The sequence below is a fragment of the Prionailurus viverrinus genome, chromosome A3, assembly GCF_022837055.1.
Source record: "Prionailurus viverrinus isolate Anna chromosome A3, UM_Priviv_1.0, whole genome shotgun sequence".
In the NCBI taxonomy this organism is placed as follows: domain Eukaryota; kingdom Metazoa; phylum Chordata; class Mammalia; order Carnivora; family Felidae; genus Prionailurus; species Prionailurus viverrinus.
In genome coordinates, this window is record NC_062563.1 from 86,093,069 (window position 1) to 86,115,789 (window position 22,721).

The 22,721-nt window shown below is 40.6% G+C and overlaps 1 protein-coding gene across 1 annotated transcript; it reads right to left on the reverse strand.

Annotated features, from left to right (window-relative positions):
* Positions 1–400: 400 nt before the first annotated feature.
* Positions 401–18,691, reverse strand: CNRIP1 (cannabinoid receptor interacting protein 1). The gene is made up of 3 exons (XM_047854646.1): positions 18,376–18,691; positions 16,197–16,347; positions 401–1,415 (listed from the first exon to the last, which is right to left on the reverse strand). Exons 1-3 carry the CDS (start codon positions 18,552–18,554, stop codon positions 1,251–1,253), a joined length of 495 nt encoding a protein of 164 aa, XP_047710602.1. The 5' UTR covers positions 18,555–18,691; the 3' UTR covers positions 401–1,250.
* Between the last annotated feature and the right edge of the window lie 4,030 nt (positions 18,692–22,721).

The window sequence follows — 22,721 nt, forward strand, 5'->3', positions numbered from 1 at the left end:
TTGGGGGAGTGAGCAAGCGGGGGAGGGCCAAAGAGAGAGGGAGTTTGAGAAGCCGCAGTGGGCTCCACACTGACAGCAGAGAGCCTGGCGCTGGGCTCAAACTCATGAACCGTGAGACCATGACCTGAGCCAAAGTCAGACACTTTCCCAACTGAGCCACCCAGGCGCCCCAGGATAAACTTTTCTGATTGCTCACCAAGTGCCAGAGTCTCTGCTAACTTTGTTAGAGCTGGCTGGAGTGTTGACTGTCAAAGCTGATCTATGATTAAGTGTGCTAATTCTACTCCAGGTATATCCTCCTTATCCTGCAATTTAGCTGGAGAGCTGAAGAGGGCTAACCTGAAGCAGTGATCCACCTGCTAGACAGATAGTAACCAAATTAAGAAGGCAAGTCAAGGCATGATTTTTAATACCTTTATTAAGAAATATCAAAAGTTCATTACAGTTGCATACACAGTTTTACAAAGTTCAAGTGAAGGGGAACGTAGGGATGCCATCATATGCATGTTTGAGTACTAGGGTAGCTTGCCAAAAGGGTAACCCTACAACTTCTGTCACCTTAACAGTGGACCCCAACGATGCCTTTTCCCATTTCTGTTAGGCCATAACATAATACCTTAAGTTACTTGAAAGAGTTTTAATGTGTTATAAATACTTCTTAAATATTTGTCCTTTTATTTGTCATTATTGTTCCCTGAAAAAGCTGAGCTGTTTATAGGAAGCACAGCATCTGAGTCCAACTCACTGCTGTTTGTATTACATTTTCACCAAGCCTGCTTAGAGAGCCACATAACATTGCAAGTTACATGTTACCATATTACACTTGGGAGAGAACCCACAACACATTGTTATTTTTTATTTAGCATTTTACAAAAAAAAAGGGGGGGAAATCACTCAACTTGGAAACAAAACACCACATTCAGTGGAATCATTAAGAAGGGGTATGTCTGCAATTCCACTGAGCTCCTCACAAGCGGTCAACCGCATGACCGGGAACAACTGGATGCAGGAACACCAACACAGAATACAGAAAGGGATCTTCTTGGGGATGGCACATCACTCACAATCTTTTACGTCAGGAGCATTGCATCAGAAGGGAATTACACTTTCAAAATAGTCGGGGGCTAGTAGGTCATCAGCACCCGATGGGTAACAGCAACGCTGTGGTGTGCCTTGGTGAAGGCTTGTGCTGGGTTATCTAAACGTAGGGTTTTGAAGAGATTGTCCAGCAACATCCGAAAGAGCCATCTTCAGAGGAAGGACTCCTTGTTCACCCACATGAGGCTACGTGTCTCATTGGGCTTGCATTCGTATTCAATGACAGAGAAGGGGCTTCCCCATTGGCAGTGATCTCGCTTGTGGTAATTGTAGAACTTGACTTGCCACACTGTCTCGAAGGTCCCAATGTCAGTGAACTGAGGGAAGAGAAACACGCCCCATAAAAACCTCATTCTGCCACAAGCAACAGGTAAGAGCTAATGGTAGTGAGAGAGATCCTGCATAATCAGTAGTAATCAGTCAGGATTCTTTCGGTCTGCAAAGCTTAGGCCTTTATTTTAATGCACTGTTTTCCTTTATTATGTGAGATATTTTCCTGAAAAGCTGTAAACCACTTTTTCCCCCTCTGTAGAATCTTATTCCCATTGTGCCAGTGGCATTTGCTGTCCCACTGTCTGTAATAAAAATAACTCCCCAAATTTATCTGTTTTCCAAATTTAATTATTGGAAACCACTCTTTGAATCTCAAAATTTCAGAGCTTGTTCCAAAGGGGGATGAGGAAGAAAAGAGAGGGAATAGTCATTAGTGATTATCTTTTGGTTTCTATTTCAAAAGACAGTTGTATGAAATAACATATGAACTATATCACTAAACATAAGACACAATTGCCCTTCCATCATTAATTTCAATTCCAGGGGAAAATATTTTCTTAGCATTTGATTGTTTAAGACCCTTCTTTAACTTTTGCAAATACTATTGAGTTTTATAAGTCAGGAATCCAGGCCTATGTCTCAGGCTTTGATTACACATTATCAAAAGCCATATTTAAGTGCCTACTATGTGCCTTACACATATAAAAATGTGTATAAGGTGTGATTCTTGCCCTCAAGAAGTTTGCATTTTACTTCCAGAAGGTAGGCCCTGCGGGTCACTGCACAGATTTTTCCTGAGCCATAAGCATACAATTCCCATGTGGCTAAGAAGAGGGCATAGAATAGCCTAGAGGCCACTGGGCAGGTGCTCAAGTGGCCTGCAGGGTAGCCTGACCCTGCTACTGCCTCCTGGAGCTATTTAGGGGATCTGGCATTACACAGCATGATGCCTGACGTTATTTTCTCCTCTGACCCTCTCCTGTCATGGGAAGGGAGAGGGACTGACTTGGCAGAATTCTTAGACTTGTCAGGAGCCAGAAGACGTGGAGGGTGGCAGGGCAGTGAGCAACAGGAGCCTTATGCTTGAGGCTGCTACAGGAGGAGGATGATCAGGTGCTTCCCAGATGGCTTTCCAAGATGCTCTCAAAATTATATCCTGCACCATTGCCTCATCCTGCTAATTTGATTCCAAAACAAGGTTTGGCTTTCCTCTGAGAAATCTGCCTGACTTGAAACAATGGGTGATATACCTAGAGTCCCCAACTCTTTCCCCAGGTAAGAAAAGAACCTTTTTCTAGTGGATCACGGTTTAACAGTCTAGAGACCTGTATAAGTATACGGTAGCTTTATTCACTATAGCCCCAGATTGGAATCAACCCAATATTTCATTACTCACTTGGTGATAAACAAGTTCTGGTATATCTATAAAATGGCATTTTACTCAACAATAAAAAGAAACATAATGATTCAGGCAGCAACAACGATGGATCTCAAAGATGTGCTGAGCAAAAGAATTCAGATCCCAAAGAACACATATACTGTATGATTCCGTTCCATCTCCCTCCCTCCCTTCCTCCTCCTCCCCCTCCACACCTGTCTGTCTGTCTGCCTGTCTGTCTATCTCTCCAATCTACAGTGACGGAATACAACCTATGCTGACAGGAAGCAGGAAGCAGGAAGCATCTGGGGTTACTTAGAACCTGCGGTGGGAGTGGGGGCACCTGGGTGGCTCAGTCGGTTAAGTGGCTGACTTTGGCTCAAGTCATGATCTCGTGGTCCGTGAGTTTGAGCCCTGCATCCGGCTCTGTGCTGATAGCTCAGAGCCTGGAGCCTGCTTCAGATTCTGTGTCTCCCTCTCTCTCTGCCCCTCCCCCATTCACACTCTATCTCTGCCTTTCAAAAATGAACAAATGTTAAAAAAAAAAAAATCAAAAAAGAACCTGCGGTAGGAGGAAGGGATTAATGATTGATGAAAATCTACAAGAGGGATCTTTTTTGGAGAAAATGTTTTACATCTTGACTGGGGTGGTGGTTATACAAGTATATGTATATTTGTCAAAGCTCATTGATCAGTATGCTTAAAATGAGTGCATTCATTACATGGAAAGTACGCCTCAAAGTTGGTTAAAAAAAAAAAAAGAAATATGGATTTTTAGTGAGCTACAAGGAAACAGATATCCTAAACACTGCCAGTGGGAATTGAATTGTACAGGCTTTAGAAAGGGTTAAAGAGTGAATATACTTGGGTTGAGCAATTCTACTTCTAATTTATCTTAAGAACATCACAGTGATGGGTGCCTGGGCGGCTTGGTTGGTTAGGTGATGGGCTCTTGCTCTCAGCTCAGGTCATGATCTCACAGTTCTGGGGATCCAGCATCCAGCCCCTCATTGGGTTCCATGATGACAGCATGGAGCTTGCTTGAGATTCTCTCTCTCCTGCTCTTACTCCCTCCCACTCCGTCCCCCACCCCGCTGCATACTCACGCTCACTCTCACTCTCTAAATAAATAATAAACAAATAAATAAATAAATAACACAGTCTTTATAGCAGTGAAAACCTGAACACTAAATGCCTATCTTTAAGACAGTTTTATGGTATATCTATGTAGTGGAATACTATATAGAAATTCTACATGCAAAAATTTATTATTTTTAATGTACATTTATTTTTGTAAGAGGAAGAAAGAGCAGGGGAAGGGCAAAGAGAGTAGGAGACAAAGGATCTGAAGTGGGCTCTGTGCTGACAGTAGAGAGCCTGATGAGCGGCTTGAACTCAAACCATGAGATCATGACCTGAGCTTAAGTCGGCTGCTTAACTGACTGAGCCACCCAGTTTCCCACTAAATGTAGATATTTAATAAACTTTTTCTATTATTCTCCATTGTTACCTGAACTAAGCAGAGTACCAACAAGAACATCTGGTATTAATTCAATTAAAATATACATATTCATGTTAGAAACACGGATGGAATGGGTTTTATTTATCCTGTATACTTATTTGTATTTTCAAAATTCAATGATTTAGTTTTTATAATCAGAAAGGAAAATTAAGCTAAACTGTATTTACAACAGATATTACCAAATAGTTAACATCCTGAATATAAAAGATTATATGATTAATTAGTAAGCTACTATGAATATTTGGATAAAGCTGGAACACATTCATTAAAAAAAAAAAATAGCTAACATCTGAAAAATCTTCTAATGTAATATTAGGGGACCCTGGGTGGCTCAGTCCGTTGAACATCCAACTCCTGATTTCAGCTCAGGTCATGATCCCAGAGCTGTGGGATTAAGCCCTGTGTCAGGCTCTACATTGAGTGTGCAGCCTGCTTGAGATTCTTTCCCTCCTTCCCTCCCTCTCTCTTTCTCTCTCCCCCCCCCCCCCAATCTCGGCTCCTCTCCCCTAGTCATGTGCATGCTCTCTCTCTACAATAAAATAAAAAATTAAAAATACATGTGAACTTTTACAGAGATATTATTCACCTATCAACTTGGTAAAAATTTCTGAATACCAGAAGCAATTTAAGCATCCAACTTCAGGGTAATATAATAGAAGTGGTGGCATATCCATATGATGGATTTATATAACCATTTCACAGGAATTTGGGGTTTTTAATGATGAGAGAAAATGCTTAGAACAGTATCAACAAGCAAAAGATGGATAAAGACAGTATATATACAGTATGAGCTCCAGTATGTAAAATAAGACATAAAAAAGATAGTAGAAAAATATTAACAATAAAGTTTCTAAGTAAAGAAATTGAGTGTTTTTCCATCTTTTCTACTTGAATTTTCTGCAATAAATATGTTACTTTTATAATCAGAACATTTTGTTTTTATTTTTAATGTTTATTTATTTTTGAGAGAGAGAGAGACAGAGAGTGAGCAGGGGAGGAACACAGAAAGAGAGGGAGACACAGAATTTGAAGGAGGTTCCAGGCTCTGAGCTGTCAGCACAGAGCCCCACGTGAGGCTTGAACCCACAAACCGTGAGATCATGACCTGAGCCAAAGTCAGACACTTAACAACTGAGCCACCCAGAAACCCCTATAATCAGAATATTTTAAAGGGTGAAATGGATTTATCATCCCTAAAAAATTAACATATATATCTCCCTCACCCCAGCAGTTTTATAAATTCTATCAAGGATACATATATAGTAATGAAAAGATCACAGCTTTGTTGACAGCAGGGTCGTTATGGGAAGAATAAATTGAAATCTCATTTTATAAATGACCAAGATTTTTAAAGAGGGATTATTATTATTATTTGACCAGCACAGGGCACTGCACATTTTAAGTACAATTGAATTACATTAAGCTATAAAAATATTTTACACATACCAGCTAATCTTTTGAGGAAAGCAGCTTGAGACCATGCTAGGTAAGTGGGAGAAACAACACCGAGGCCTTTCTTGAAATAGATATAAATAAATAAAAGTTGGTTGCAAAAACAAAGATGATTATGACTACAGGTGTGTCACTGTATCTGAATAACCTAAAAATTAAGAAAGTCTCAAGGTAACACAGGAGACCACTGTAGAAATCTGCTGACAGCAACAGTTAGAGCTAAAAGATATGGAATGTTTAGGTGCTTCTAATTCATTTTTTTCCTCTTTTTTAAAAAGGTTTATTTTTATTTTGAGAGAAAGAAAAAGAGAGTGCATGTGAGGAAGTCTGGGTGGGGGGCAGAGAGAATCCCAAGCAGCCTCCATGCTGTCAGAGCAGAGCCTGATGTATCTTAAAGGCTTAATCTCAGCTCTTCAGTAGCTGAATGAAATACTAAATGTGTACTTGAACGTCAATGAAAACAGAAACCAGAAAACTGAATTATAAAGTACCTTCCTCTTTAATAGCTGCATATGCTTGGGATTTGTAATAGTTTTATTGGCTACTATCATAATTTGGTGAATCCATACATTATAGCTACTTTCTCCAGTGCCGATACTGGTAAACTGTTTCTCTAAGTCATACATCTCCAAGTCTTTTAGTTTACCCGATTTGGGGGAAATCATTCTTTTTTTTAAAGTTTGAGAGAGAAAGAAGAGTATGAGCAGGGAAGAAGGGCAGAGAGAGAGAGAAAGAGAAAGAAAGAGAGAGAGAGAGAGAGAGAGAGAGAGAGAATGAATCTCAAGCAGGCTCCATACCCACACTCAGCACCAGCTCAGAGCCCAACATGGGACTAGATCCCATGACCCTAGGATCATGACCTGGGATGAAATCAAGAGTCAGATGCTCAACAGACTGAGCCATCCAGGTACCCTGTTTTTTTCTTTCATTAGTACTGGACCAAAGGTCATATTGTAGTTAATTGCTGCTACCTATGCATATATTTCCCCATGCCTTACTTGTCCTAACTTCCCATTAGCCTTCTTCCTGGTCTTTCTTCTGGAGTTCTATTTCCAGGATGCCTCAACACCTAGCTGAGAATTTCTTCTCCTCTGATATAGGAGCAGATGGGGTCTCAAAAGCTGATATTCTTCTTAAAGAACAGAAGCAACTACACAGGCTCTCTACTCCCTCCCGACCCATCTGTGCCTTCCAAGGAAAACTTACCCAGTCAGGCTCCCTGGGTGATGTGATTTACACAGGTATGATTCTCTGCATTTGTATAGCACTTCTTATTTTATATAATACCTTACATATGTCATTCTACTCTGGTCTTTTGACTAGTTTTACCATTTCCATTTTACAGATGAAAGAACTAAGATTCAGAGAGGTTAAGTGACTGCCCTAGGTCTAGACTATGCAGCTAACTAACGATAGGAGAAAGTCAAGAACTTAGGTTTCCTAATTCCTATCTGGTAGCTATTATCACTAAACCAAACTGCTTATATAAGCAAATGAGATAAGAGTTAATGGAACAATTTTTCTTTTTTCTCCTTAAGAACATGAATGGATTGTCATATGTAGAATGCTTTAGGACACTACTAGGCACTGAATGTGTGTATCCGCACCCCCCCCCCCCAACCGCAAATTCATATGTTGAAGCCTAAATCCCCAATGTGATGGTATTTGGAGGTGGGGCCTTTCAGAAGAAATTAGTTCATGAGGGTGGAGCCCTTGTGAATGGAATTAGTGCCCTTATAAAAATAGACAAAAAAGGGATGATGTCTCTATGCTTTTTCATGTGAGGATACAGCAAGAAAGCAACTGTTTAAAAAACATTTTTTTTCCCAATGTTTATTTATTTTGGGGACAGAGAGAGACAGAGCATGAACTGGGGAGGGGCAGAGAGAGAGGGAGACACAGAATCGGAAGCAGGCTCCAGGCTCTGAGCCATCAGCCCAGAGCCCAACGCGGGGCTCGAACTCCCGGACTGCGAGATCGTGACCTGGCTGAAGTCGGACGCTTAACCGAGTGCGCCACCCAGGCGCCCCAGAAAGCAACTGTTTAAACCAACAAGAGGGCTCTCATCAGACACCAAATTTGCTAGTGCCTTGGTCTTGGAATTCAGCCTCCAGAACTGTGAGAAATAAATATTTGTTGTTTAAGCCACCCAGTCTACTGTATTCTGAAAGTGACACTTTACTATAGACCTGGACATGTTATTTGCCATTTGTCTGTACAAGCTGCAAGCCTTGGTATGTTTTTATTTTACAACTGATATGGAAGAGAAGCATCCAGTTCCATGGATAGGAGACTCATCTGTCATCTTCAGTAACAAATAAGGAGTCTGAAAAGTTTGTTTTAAATAATATCGATGGTCCTACAACCAGTCGGCCTAGAATCATTAGAGTACTTCTCACCACGCCACCCACTTACATTAGAGATGTATGAAATTCATATGGGTCACTCAGAAATCCATTGACTTGAGAGCACGGAGCAACATTATATTGGTAGAAGCATGATGTTACTTCATTGGTAAACAAATTCAGTATAATAAGCACCTGTGACTTTTAGTGTGGAGTGATCTATCAGTTCCTACTGGATTCCAAGCCTTTCTACTCCTGTACCTTTTGAAGTTTTATTAGTAAATACGCGTTTTCCAATTCTCTTAGTTGAACAGATAGGACTAAAACTTCTGTGAATTATACAGTATGTTTAACTTTATAGGAAACTGTCAAACTTTTCCTGATTGCACCACTTTACATTCCTACCAGCAATATGAGAATTTCAGTTGCTCTACATCCTATCCAACAGTTGGCATTGCCAGTCCTCTTAATTTTAGTCAGTCCAGTGGTAGAGAAGATAATAAAAAGTAGAAATCAATGAAACAGAAAAGAGAAAATGATAAAGACTATAAGACTCTAGAGAAAAAAAGTGCAAAGAAAAAGTATGAAACCAAAAATCTGGCTTTTGGAAGAGGTCTTAAAAATTGATAAACCCTGGGGTGCCTCAGTGGCTCAGCTGGTTAAGCATCTGACTTAGGCTCACGTCATGATCTCATGGTTTGTGAGTTTGAGCCCCACGTCATGCTCTGTGCAGACAGCTCAGAACCTGGAACCTGCTTCAGATTCTGTGTCTTCCTCTCTCCCTGCTCCTCTCCCACTCATGTTCTTTCTCTCTTGCTCTTTCTCAAAAATAAATAAACATTAAAATTTTTTTTTAAAAATTGATAAACCGTAGGGGCATCTGGCTGGCTTGGTCAGTGGAGAACGTGACTCTTAATCTCAGGGTCGTGAGTACAAGCCCCACACTGGGTTTGGGGCCTACTTTAAATAAACAAATAAAATTTAAAAATTGATAAACCCCTAGAAAAACAGAGCAAGAAAAAGAAAACAAGTTACCAATATCAGGAATGAAAGAGATATTATCACTATAGATCCTAAAAACTTTAAATTAGGAACAACTTTATACCAATACAGTTAATGAAATGGACAAAATCCTTGAAAGCTACAGGCTATTTGTAGACCTCCATTTACTGAAGAAATTGTATCCAAAGTTAAAAATCTTCCCAGAAAGAAAATTTCAGGCCCAAATGGCTTCACTGATATATTCAGGCATTTAAGGGAAAAATAACAATTCTACATAAATTCTTTTAGACAAGAGAGGAAGGAACACTTCTCAATTCATTTTACTGTTTATTCATTTATTTATTTATTAAAGATCTTTTAATTAAAAAATTTTTAATGTTTATTTTTGACAGAGAAAGAGAGACAGAGACAGAGCATAGGTGGGGGAGGGGCAGAGAGAGCAAAGGAGACACAGAATCTGAAACAGGCTCCAGGCTACAAGCTGTTATCACAGAACCTGATGCGGGACTTGAACTCACGAACCATGAGATCATGACCTGAGCCGAAGTCAGATGCTTAACCAGCTGAGCCACCCAGGTACCCCTTAAAGACTTTATTTTTTAGTAATCTCTATACCCCATGTTGGGCTCAAACTCACAACCCAGAGATTAAGAGTTGCATGCTCTTCTGACTGTGTCAGCCAGCTGCCCCTTAATTCATTTTATGAAGCCAGTTTTACCCTAACACAAATGACAAAGATACTACAAGGTAAATTACAGACAAAAATTCCTCATGGACTTATGCATAAAATTTGCTTTTAACTTTTATTTGCTTGAAATATTAATAAAGCAAATCTAGAAATAGGATCTTACAACAGTACCAAGAGAGGTTTATCCTTGGAACTCAAGGATGGTTGAATAATTTAAAATCCCCGTAATTCACCGTATTAACAAAAATAAAGAAGAAAAGCCATATCCATAGATGGATAATTCAACATTTGGTAATTCAACATCCATTCATGATAAAAACTCTCAGCAAACTGGGGCTAGAAAGAAAGTTCTTTAATCTGACTATGGGGCATTGATAAAAAAATCTATAGTTAATATCACCCTTAAAGGTAAGAGAATGAGTTATTTCCCTGTAAGATTGGAAGTAAGGCAAGAACATCAGCTCTTACTACTTCTGTTTAGCACTGTGTTGAAGGTCCTAGCCAGTACCTTAAGGCAAGAGGGAAAAAAAAAAAAGGAAAGTAAAACTGTTTCTATTTATAGATGAACAACTGCAGAAAATACTAAGCAATCTAATAAAAAGCTACTAAAATTAATAAGTGAATTTAACAAGTTTGTAGGATACAATATCAATTTATAAAAATTACTATATTTCATTAAGAAATATGCTCACACTGAACTGGTATTATTTTTTAATATTTCACCAACTTTGTAGGTGAAAATTGGCATTGCACTATTTGTAGGGTTTTGTTTTTTTTGTTTTTGTTTTTAACAATAGTGAAATCAAGCCCTTTAAAAATATATATATTGGTCATTTGTATTTCCTCTTCTGTGAATTGCTTTTTTTTTTTTTTTTTTGCTTATTTTTCCATTTGCCACATCCCATGGTTATCTTTTTCTCACTGGTTTCTAAGAATTCTTTGTATATTAAGTTACAGATCTTGCCAAATGACTCCACAGAGCTGACATGAGGAACAACTTTTCTATTTGGGAAGACATGTGTAAGGCTACCTACCTCTGTGCACATAGCCTCCTAACAAGCGCCTATAAGTCCCTGCCCTTTTTGTTCCTTCAAACTCCCACCAGCCTCCCACTGAAGAGGGCCAACAAAAGGGGAATGGGATGATTTGTGCCAACAGAATCTCCACCTGGACTCTCTCCTTGGAGGGACTGAGTGGGGCATTAGTCATATTAAGGTACAAATCAGTGCTGGTGTTTGAAGTGCAGGTTGAGAGCTTTAAGAGTTGGGTATCACTTTATTCACTCCCAGTGCTGGGGCCTCTGGAATTATCTGAATAAACAGATCATTGCCATCAGCCTAAGTCAGATATCATTTGACCACTTCCTGCTTTCAGCTTCAGTGGGTAGTAAAGGGCTGTGAAAAGTTACTAATGGCAGCAAGCAAGGTCTGTGTGGGCAGTGGCTGAAAATCAAGGCAACATAGCTTAGGATACTATGCATGTTACAAATAAGTTTTTCACCAATTGCTATTTGCCTTTTAATTTAAATGGTCTTTTAATGATGGGGTGCCGGGTGGCTCGGTCAGTTAAGCATCCGACTTCGGCTCAGGTCATGATCTCACAGCTTGTGAGTTCGAGCCCCGTGTCAGGCTCTGTGCTGGAGCCTGTTTCAGATTCTGTGTCTCCCTCTCTCTCTGCCTCTCCCCAGTTCACGCTCTGTCTCTCTCTCTCCCTCAAAAATAAATAAATGTTAAAAAATTTTTTAAATGTTTTAATGAAAATTTAACTTTATGATGTTTGACAGAAACTTTACATTGCATTTAATCAAAACTTTCAATTTTTAGCTTTGGATATCTTCCATTTCTTTCAGGTTTAAGTTAATTCTTTTCATGCCAATTTTTTAAGAAGTTGACTTTTTACAGTTAACCCCTTGATCCATCTGAAATATATTTTGAGGTATGATATCAGGAAAGAATAACAGTGATTCCCCTCCCCTCCCCCCCCCCCCCAAATAGCCAATAATCCCAGCATTATTTATCCAAAGATTAAAAAAAAAATACTTTGAAGTAACTTTACACTTCTAAGAAGTTTCTCTTGTATACCCTTAATTCAGTTTCCCTTTCTGGATTCACCTACTTGACTAATTGGATTTACTTGGACATTTCAAGGCTTCCTTATTGTCTGTGAAAGTGTGGTTGTGTCTGTAATTTACAATACTTAAGCTTGAAACACTGATGACAAAAGTCATAAAATAGTGTTAAAGGCTATGTGAGGCTTTCATTACTAGAATGAAATTTGAATTTAACATTAAGTCCGCTGACTTTATCAGGAAATCTTCTATAACTTCAATTTTTTCCTTAGAATCAGCCTATTACAGATACCATACAAGCACATGGACAATGCTCATGACCAGTGTGGTCATTGTTGGAACAATCAACTATCAAGCACTTGCTTCTTCTAGATGTGGGCATTATAGGTAAGAACCTGGGCTTTACTACTGGGACTCAAAAAATGCTAATACAATCTTAAATCCTTTGTAAGATGATCTATAGTATAAACATATAAATCAAGTTTGAATGAGCAGAAAGTTAAATAACATAAAATCTAAAATTATGGAAACATCAAAATAAACTGTCAACTCTGGAAAAATAACCTTCTCAGTTTTAAATAGAAGAACTCATAAAGGAAAAGGAGAGATTTAAATGTAATTATGTTTCTACACAATGGAAAATTAAAGTAAGCAAAGCAATAGTGAGAGAAATACGACAGATATGACAGATATAAAAAAAATCTTCATGAGAACTCCACTTTTTAATTTTACTTTATTTCATTTTATTAAAAATTTTTTTTAAATATTCACTTATTTTTGAGAGAGAGACAGAGCATGAGTGGGGAAGGGGCAGAAAGGGAGAGATACAGAATCTGATGTAGTCTCCAGGCTCTGAGGGGTCAGAACAGAGCCCGACGTGGGGCTCGAACTCACAGACTACAAGATCATGACCTGATCTGAAGCTGGGTGCTTAACCAACTGAGCCACCCAGGCGCCCCCTACCTCATTTCATTTGAGAGAGAGAGAGCGAGAGTGCTAGCAAGCATGTGAGCAGGGTAGAGGGGCAGATGGAGGTTAGAGAGGGGAAAGAGAGGACAGAGAGCGAATATCTTAAGTAGGCTCCACATTCAGTTTAGAGCACGATGAGGGGCTCTATCCCATGACCCTGAGATCATGCCCTGAGCTGAAATCAAGAGTCAGATGCTCAACCGAGCCACCCAGGCATGCCCTAGGACTCTGATTTTTAAAAAATAATCTTTGATAGAAATATTGACAAAACATGAAAGAACCAATTTACACAAAAAGAAAATTAAATGTTGAAATGTTCATTCTTGTAAATTATAGTAAAAAGTGTAAAGTAGAAAATGTATTATTTTTTAAACTAATTCCCCATTATGTCATGATTATAGCAGACTTCTATATTGCTGGTAACATTGTAAAGTGAGTACATACAACACTTAAAAAAACAAAAACAAAAACAGAAAACAAATGGCCATATGTGGGAACAGCCATAAGGATTTCTTTTGGCCAAATAATATTACTCCTATTGAGGTAGTTATATGCACAGAATTATTCATCATAGCACTTTTTATGATGAGAACACTTGACATACCTAATCTCTGGGGAACAGTCTAATCATTATGACATAGCATTATAGTCTTATGTTGCCATTAAAATTATAACAATGAATATGTATAGAATGTTGCACGATTATATAATAAAAATGACTGCAACTCTAAACTATATATATGTGAAAGGTAACCTGAAAATCAACAGAGTCAAAATGTAGGGATTACTATCGATTTAAAATTTTTCTTGGGGGGCGCCTGGGTGGCGCAGTCGGTTAAGCGTCCGACTTCAGCCAGGTCACGATCTCGCGATCCCTGAGTTCGAGCCCCGCGTCAGGCTCTGGGCGGATGGCTCGGAGCCTGGAGCCTGTTTCCGATTCTGTGTCTCCCTCTCTCTCTGCCCCTCCCCCGTTCATTCTCTGTCTCTCTCTGTCCCAAAAATAAATAAAAAACATTGAAAAAAAATTAAAAAAAAAATTAAAAAAAAAATTTTCTTGGGGTGCCTGGGTGGCTCGGTTGGTTACATGTCCAACTTCAGCTCAGATCAAGATCTTGAGGTTTGTGGGTTTGAACCCTGCATTGGGCCTGTGCTGACAGCTCAGAGCCTGGAGCCTGCTTTGGATTCTATGTCTCCCTCTCTCTCTCTGCCCCTCCCTTGCTCATGCTCTGTCTCTCTCTAAAATAAATAAACACTAAAAAAAAAAAAAAAAAAAAAAAATTAAAAAGTTTTTGTTCAAATTTCTGAAACTTGGTATGTTATTTCATTTTTAAAGTTTATTTATTTTGAGAGAAACAGAGACAGCGTGAGTGGGGGAGGGGCAGAGAGCAGGAGAGACAGAGAACCCCCAAGCAGGGTCCATACTATCAGCGTGGAGCCCCGCACAGGGCTCAAACTCATGAAAGTGTTAAGATCATGACCTGAGCTGAAACCAAGAGTCGGACATTCAACTGACTGAGCCACCCAGGTGCCCCTTTTCACATTTAAGTTTTAATTTTTTTCATGTTAAAACAATATGTAAATCCTTGAGATGCTAGGATATATTCCCAGCCCCTCCTCTCTGTATCTGTGCCCAATCAAAAAGGAATCCTACTAGGGACTTGCTGGCCTTCAGACCTATTCAGTGTTCCTAAATAACTGTATTTGGGAATCTGACTTCCTTCATCACCTGACTAGGTATATTTGTAACCCTTATACCATTTTAAAACTGAAAGTGGCTTTGGAGATGAGGTAGTGAAATCCACCTATGCTGCCCCAGCTCTATCTTGAGCGGTCTCTGCTTCCCTCTCTGCTCCACCCACACTGGGTTTCTCTCCTTCCTTACAACACGTTATACTCTCCCCCAGCTCTTGACCTCTGTAGCTCCTCTTTCCTCAAGTGTTCCCTCCTCCCTCAACTCTTATTTATTATTTTTCCATAAGGCCAACCCCAAAATCTTGGATTAGGATAAGACCCTTGGTATATGCTCCAAAGGCACTACTACTTTTCCCAATATATTTTGTATAGTAGTAATTATTTATTGATTGATAATCATGTATAAAGTATGTTTTCCTCCTCTAGATTAGAAGCCCCATGAAGACAGGGATATCTATTTTGTTCATTAATCCTCTCCAGTGCCTGATAGGTAAGAAATCCTCACATTTGCCGATGAATCAAGCAAATAAAAAAATTAATAAAATAAAAATCTAAAAATCCTAAGTAAAATATTAGCATATTGAATTTAGTGATATTTAAAAAAAAATACATAACATTTAAGTATGGTTTATTTTAGGAAGTAAAGGGTAGTTTATTATTGCAAAGTTTATTATATAATTCTTACATTAATGTATCAAAGTAGATCAATTATCTCCATAGACGGGAAAAGGAATTAGATAAAATTCGACACATCTCCCAACTAAAAAAAAATACCTCTTAGTGAACTAGAAAAAGGATGCTTTAACATGATAAATATTAAAAAAATTTTTTTTTCAACGTTTATTTATTTTTGGGACAGAGAGAGACAGAGCATGAACGGGGGAGGGGCAGAGTGAACTAGAAAAAGGATGCTTTAACATGATAAATATTAAAAAAAAATTTTTTTTCAACGTTTATTTATTTTTGGGACAGAGAGAGACAGAGCATGAACGGGGGAGGGGCAGAGAGAGAGGGAGACACAGAATCGGAAACAGGCTCCAGGCTCTGACCCATCAGCCCAGAGCCTGACGCGGGGCTCGAACTCACGGACGGCAAGATCGTGACCTGGCTGAAGTCGGACGCTTAACCGACTGCGCCACCCAGGCGCCCCAACATGATAAATATTTAAAACTAACATTGTACCTAATAGTAAAACCCTGAAGACAAGGATACCTGTTACCACCATTAGCATGCAACACTATTCTAAAAACATTAGCCAGTGCATAACAAGATTCAGAAAATGACAGTTATATGTAGATTATGACTGCCTATCTGAAAAACCTAAGATTAAATGAAAAATTTTAGCAAGCAAATTTAATAAGGTGGCCAGTTACAAAATACATGAACACATATTATAAAAGCAATACATTTAAAACAATGCAGTATTAGCCTAAGAATAGACAGATCAATGGAACAGATTAGAAAGTGTGGGAAGAGATTTAATATTTTTGCCATATAAGAAATTACTAAGAAACTGACCATTGAAGAAGCACGGATTATTTAATTAACTGCATTGGGATATTATAGACAAATAGATTCCAATATGAAATGATGAATTAAAATAATATTTTATAATTTCATAGTATTTCCTTTTATTTCTTAAGGGAAGATAGTGACTGTTTTCTTTTCCATGGTTTCCATTTGCCCTGACACCCCCATACAGGTCTTACCGGCATTGTGATCTGGATGGGTTGCCGTTCTCCACTCTTGGTTGGGGCCACACCTTCCGTGTCATATGTGCCCGTGTAAACAATTCGGTCACCATCAGGCTCTTTAGACTTCAGCTCCAATGGGACAAGCACACCACCAATGGAAATGTTCCTGCAATGGACAGAGGTTAACTATATATGGTAGGAATTAGCTTAGGTACCCCATCCTGGTCTGGACCACACCCTAGGCAGGAATCCTACCGGGTTTGGCTAAAGGAGACATTCTGGTGTTGTAGAAAGTTCTGAAAAGTCAGGTGTCTTGAGTTCTCCAACTAACCAGTCACGTGACCCTAGACCAACTACTTAAACTCTCTGGACTCACCTCAGTATTCTCATCCAGAACACTTGTACAAGGCTGAGTCAGACTCCATCAGTCCTCCTCTATAGTTTGTCATTTGTGGGGCTATGAAAAACTTACCTACACCCAGCCCCATTCCCAACCCTGGAACTTAGAATTCAACTGGTTGGGTGTGGTCTGGGCACTGGTAAATTTATCTTAAGGTTCTCTAGGTGATTCTAACGTGCAGGTAGGGTTGAGAAACACTGAACTAGTTATTTCATGATTTTTTCTGTTCCAACAATCAGAGGTCCCATGATTTGGGCTACTCAAAGCCAGCCACAGAATCAGGAATTCTCACTGACATCATTCCTTTGTGTTAAGGTAGTGATTCTCAAGGTATGTTCCTAGACCAGCAGTGTCAGCATCGCCTGCCTAAAACAAAATTTTAAGCTTTACCCTTAGACATGGCAACTGGAAACTAGGGTGGGGCTCAGCCATCTGTGTTTTAATAAACATTTTAGATGATTCTGACAGACACTCAAGTTTAAGAACTACTAGGTTAGGGCAGTAAAAAAAAAAGACTTGATAAAATTAAAGTGTAAATAGAAAAAATAGTTGTCATTAACACATTCATTTTAGATTAGTTTTAAAAAAATAGAGAACCACCTTGAAGAAAACGTGTTATAGAACAGATAACTTGGGAGAAGAGGCTGCCAGGAAAGATGGGAAAGGAAGTCTGGATCATATGGGGATGCACAGAACTCTGGGAAATGAAAGTAACCAGTGCATGTAGCTGTGGGGGACAGTGACAAGTAGATGGGCCAGAGCACCAGAAACAAACCAGTTTTTTTCTAGGTCCTTGAATTAGGGCCTGATACCTAGAACGCCAATACAAGTTTATTGAATTTAATGACTACAGATGACACTTCAGCTATACAAGGTATCTGGTGGATTCAAAACCCTTCCCCGCCCTGCAAGCTCAGCACATGGTAGATATAGTGTAAGCTGGTTTATTTCCCCTTTCCATATTAAACTTCACACCATGCTTTAAGTGGAAGCTGAGAGGTAACGGACTCCATCCCTAGATACTTCCCCATAAACTACTGCACCATTCTATACTGAAGAAGTCTACTGGGTGAACCAAATTGTGGTAGCAGGGGAGAGATAATCCCTGCCACAAATAAACCAAGAAACATCCTTTTGTGGCAGGGAGGTTGCTAATCCCAGGCACCATCACCAGGATGAACAAACAAATCAGGAGAAAATGAAAAACACCCGGCAAGGAAAACCGGGAAACTAGGCCCAAGCAGAGGAGGCTGAGCTCGGATTTATGGCTGCTACTCCAGCCCCAAGGTCTCCAGTCACATAAGGGCTGATGGTGGAGTAGGGTGCATCCCTTAGGGAACCCCAATAATCATCCCATCCCCGCCTTTACACCTCATTCCTCAGCCCTTCTCGCTCCTTAGCTTCGCGGTTGGCTGAATCCGGCGAGTCGACAGGGCTGGGATTGCGGTAGGTGAACCACCCGGGATGCCTCGGGGTCCGTGCCGAGGGCTGGGCAGAAGGGATGAAAAATTTGCAAGAAAACAAACCCTCGGCCCAACCCTGGCTTCCTGACGCTGTTTTAAACATCCCTCCCCGCAACGGGTGGAAGGAAGCGTGAATAGGGAAAGTCAAGCATAAAACAGAGGAGGGGACCAAAAAGAGCAGGGAACTGACCTCTTTCCCCCACCCTTGGGCCCGCTGGGCGCGACGCGAGGCCAGAGGGACAGGGGAGAGGCTCAGGCTGTCCCGGGGGCCTCAGTCCTCCGCGCGGACCCCTAGCGGGGCCGGGCAGCCGCGGTTCGCGCGCTTACTCACTCGACCTGCAGCGTGGTGGGCTTAATCTTCACCTCCACCTTGTAGGAGGAGCCGGTGAGCAGCTTGATGGTGCGGTTCTGGCCGAAGCGCTGCCCGTCCACCTTGAAGAAGACCGGGCCGTCGTTGGGCTGGATGCGCAGCGCGATGGAGAGGCGCACGAGACCCGGCAGGTCCCCCATGGCTGGGTGCGGGACCGGCGCGGAGGCTCCGGGGGGCGGAGGACTGCGCGGACTGCGACCGAGCGGCTGGAGCGTGGGGGGCGGAGAGGAAGCACGGGGCGGGAGAGGGTGGTGGCGGAGGGGAGGCTGCAGCTAAGAGCCCGCACCGTCGCGGCCGTTCGCCCTGGGTTTTGAGAGGCAGCTCCTGAGGCCGTGGCCTCCCGCCCCACTCGGCGAGGAAGAGCGCCCGGGAGATAGCTCCGAGGCCCCGAGCTGCCCCATCCCCCGCTCCGGTGCTGCGCCCTCCGCGCACTGATGGGTTCGCTCCAGCCGGCAGGCCCGGGGCAGATCCGCGCAGCTGGGGGCGAGAGAGTTAATCCTGTTTACGCACCACAATCCCCTTCAGCTGGGGAAGAGGACATTTAGGCTCCTCCTAGAGCCACGCGGGGCGGGCGGAGAAGAGGATTGGGAAGGAGGAGGTACTGGGGTGCTGGGGTTAAGCGACACTACACCAAGGACCGAGACCTCGTAATCTGGATACCACTTCGGTCGACTGAGAGCTGTGGACACCATTGCTGGCGAATCGGGGCACCAGCCAGGCAGGAGGAGGCGGAGAGGCGAAAAGGAGACGGGAAGCGGGGCAGGAAACCGCTAGCCAGTGATTTAGATGTCAGGAAATATGAGTCCTTCCAAAGCTTGGGGGAAATGGCCGAGGGAAGGCGCAATTCCATCTAATGTGACCAGCAAACTAAACTGGATTAGAAATGTGCGCAAGAAAAAAAAAAAAAAAACCAATACATATTCAAAGAACTCCACCTTCTTGTAGATGTGTATTTCTATTATGTATATCTTTTTCTCAAGGATGACACGGTGTAATGAGTCGCGTATATTTACATAAATCTTGAAAAATGAGCTAATAACCCTTGTGACAATGGCCAAGAGGAGGAATTGGTCACAAGATTATTGGCAGGGCACCCCTTGCGACAAGGCAGAATTTAGATTTCCTATTGAGCGAGATTGGAGCGTCTCCATGGGAGAAGTCGGTTGACAGCTCATGATTTGGGAAGCAAGAGGAGACCAAGGGTATTAGGGCTGTACTGGAAATGGCTTCGCAAAACGGGAGGAAGCACCTGCTTCAGCACCACCTGGGTGGATAGTACCAGAGCCACTGAGCACACCTGGGGAATGGAGAAGTTGGTTGGTGAGGACGAATGGGAAGGGAGAGGTCTGTGCGGTAGTTTTTGTTCAACCAGGTTAGTATTGCTTTTCTTTAGAAATAACATCATCTCAAAAGTGATTTGTTTCCTACATTAAAGCTACATCAGCTTTAACTCTCATTTCGCAGTTGTTTGCCGTATTCCCTACACTACTCTTGAATAATATTAAATTCTGTCAGGCTGCAGAGTTTTGTGTGATTGTTCACTTCTCTGCATTGATAAGTTTGTTGACCATACCAAAGTTGTTGACATTAAATAAAATCCCTTTAAAAACCTGATACATATGTTCCTTACATAAAATGTACTTTGGTTCCCCAATAAGATTTGGGGGCAGGAGCTCTTCTTCAGATCACCCAATAATGTCTACCATAGTGTCTTCTGCAAGGATTAAATATTTGCTAGTTTAACCAAGTTGTTCAGACTTCACTAGAAGGGAGGGAATGAAGCTGGAGGGATTGACTTGAAAATGTTCCTTGGCAGCAGAGGCAGTTTATGTAGTAGTTAAGCCCAGAAACCCTACAGTCAGACTTGTTAAAACCCTCACTCTATCACCTTGCCAGCTGTGTGACCTTGGGCAAATTTCATAACCTCTTGGAAACGGTTTTCTCATTTGCAAAAGGGGTAGAGGAAGAAAACGTTATCTCTCTGATAGGGTTATTGTGATAATCAAATGAGATGATGCACATTCCAGTGCCTGACTCTAATATTAGCAATTAATATTAAGTGGAAACACAAATGGTCAATAAACATATGTCAGGATGCTTAGTCATTTCTAGTAGCAAAGCCAGGGGAATGCAAACTAGGTCAGTAATATCAAACTTTTTTGTTTGTCTATCAGTTTGTCTATCAGTTTGTCTATCAGTTTAAAGACTTAAAATTCAGTGATAGTAAGGAGGTAGGGAAATCAGCGCTGTCATAACCTGGTGGAAGAATATAATTGCTACAACCTTTTATTGGAAGTAATTTAATGAATTTATTAAAAGTTAAACTGTAAATGGGGCTCCTGCCTGCCTCAGGTAGAGCATGCAACTTTCGATCTTGGGGTTGTGAGTTTGAGCTCCACGTTGGGTGTAGAGATTACTTAAAAAATAAAAAATCTAAAGAATTTTGTTAAAGTTAAACCATGTATGTATACATGTATGTATGTACATACGTACATTGCTGGGTCAGCAATCCTACTTTTAAAAACCAATTCTTTTTTTTTTTTTTAATTTTTTTTTCAACGTTTATTTATTTTTGGGACAGAGAGAGACAGAGCATGAACGGGGGAGGGGCAGAGAGAGAGGGAGACACAGAATCGGAAACAGGCTCCAGGCTCTGACCCATCAGCCCAGAGCTTGACGCGGGGCTCGAACTCACGGACCGCGAGATCGTGACCTGGCTGAAGTCGGACGCTTAACCGACTGCGCCACCCAGGCGCCCCTAAAAACCAATTCTTCAGAAAAAATAAAATCATCATTACATTCATTGGATATATGTAGTTTGGCTCTTAATTGCATCATTGATAGTAAAATTCAAAACAAAGCATAAACTGAATGTCAACCAATAAGTAAGTTATTATATACCCATGCTATATAATTTGTGCCACTGTTAATATAATTATATGTTGTATTAGCAAACACATATGCTAAAACTGTTATTGGTAAAAGTGGGGTCAGTACACAATGGCAAACTGTGGCAGGCCAAGGGCAAACACTTTTGTTTTGTTCTTTGCTGTAACCTAGAATGCATAGAACAGTGCCTGGCACATAGTAGGGGCTCTGTAAATATTTGTTGCATTGAATTTCTGTCCTTGTTTTAAACATGTTCTTATGTAAATTCTCCCATATCTTGAAAAGTAATTAGGCCCATATGATTTATCTGAAGTAATGTAAACTGAAAAAAAAAATCTAATTGCAAGTAATATCTATAGGATGATAGTATTACAAAACACTAAAAAAAAAATTGAAACCATATAAATGTGTATCTGTTTTTATTAGTCCTTTAAAAAAGAGTTAGAAGGTACACAACAAGCGTAATGTTGGTTACTCTGGTGGATAGGGACTAGAAAGAGGGTGATACTCTTTTGGAATTATTTTAAAGTCATTTTGGAAAGTTTAGTTTTCCTCCACTTTTTGTTCAGCAATGCCACAGTCTCAAGTCAACTTCCACCTGTGTGTTGAAAAGAGTATGGGATGTGGAGTAAGATGACTCCAGTTTGAATGCTGGCTCAGCCACTAATTAGTGGCTTTATGCAAAGCGCTTAAGATCTTTGCATTTCAATTGTCATTATGTGTAAAATGGGAATTAAAATATGTCCTTCCCAACACTATGAGAATTAAATGAGAAAATGGAAAACATCTGAAAAAAATAAATTACTTTTCAAATATGAGGTGTTACAGATGCTGGGCAAAATGCATTAGGAATAACATTTTCAGAATGATAAAATGCAACTTCTTAAAATGGAATTAGTAAATGTAAAAGTAACTGGAAATTTTCTTATTTTTAACACAAAGGTGCAAAGAGTCTGAGAATAGAGTCTAGTGGATCTGTGTTTGTATCCCAGCTCTGCTGATTATGTGCTAGTAACCTTGAACAAGCCAAGCTACTTAACCTCTCAGAACCCTAGGTTTTTCATTTGTTCAATGATAATGGTAACATATATGATGCTCATAGAACCCAATGAGGTTATATAAAACAAGCAAGAGTATCAGATACATATAGATACTTAATAAATTGTAGCTATTTTTATTTGAAAAAAATATTTTTTTCATGTTTATTTTTGAGAGAGAGAGAGACAGACAGAGAGACAGAGCACAAGCAGGGAAGGTGCAGAGAGAGAGGGAGACACAGAATCTGAAGCAGGCTCCAGGCTCTGAGCCATCAGCCCAGAGCCTGTCGCAGGGCTCGAACTCACAAACCGCAAGATCATGACCTGAGCCTAAGTCAGGTGCTTAACCAACTGAGCCATCCAGGCACCCCCCCCCCCCAA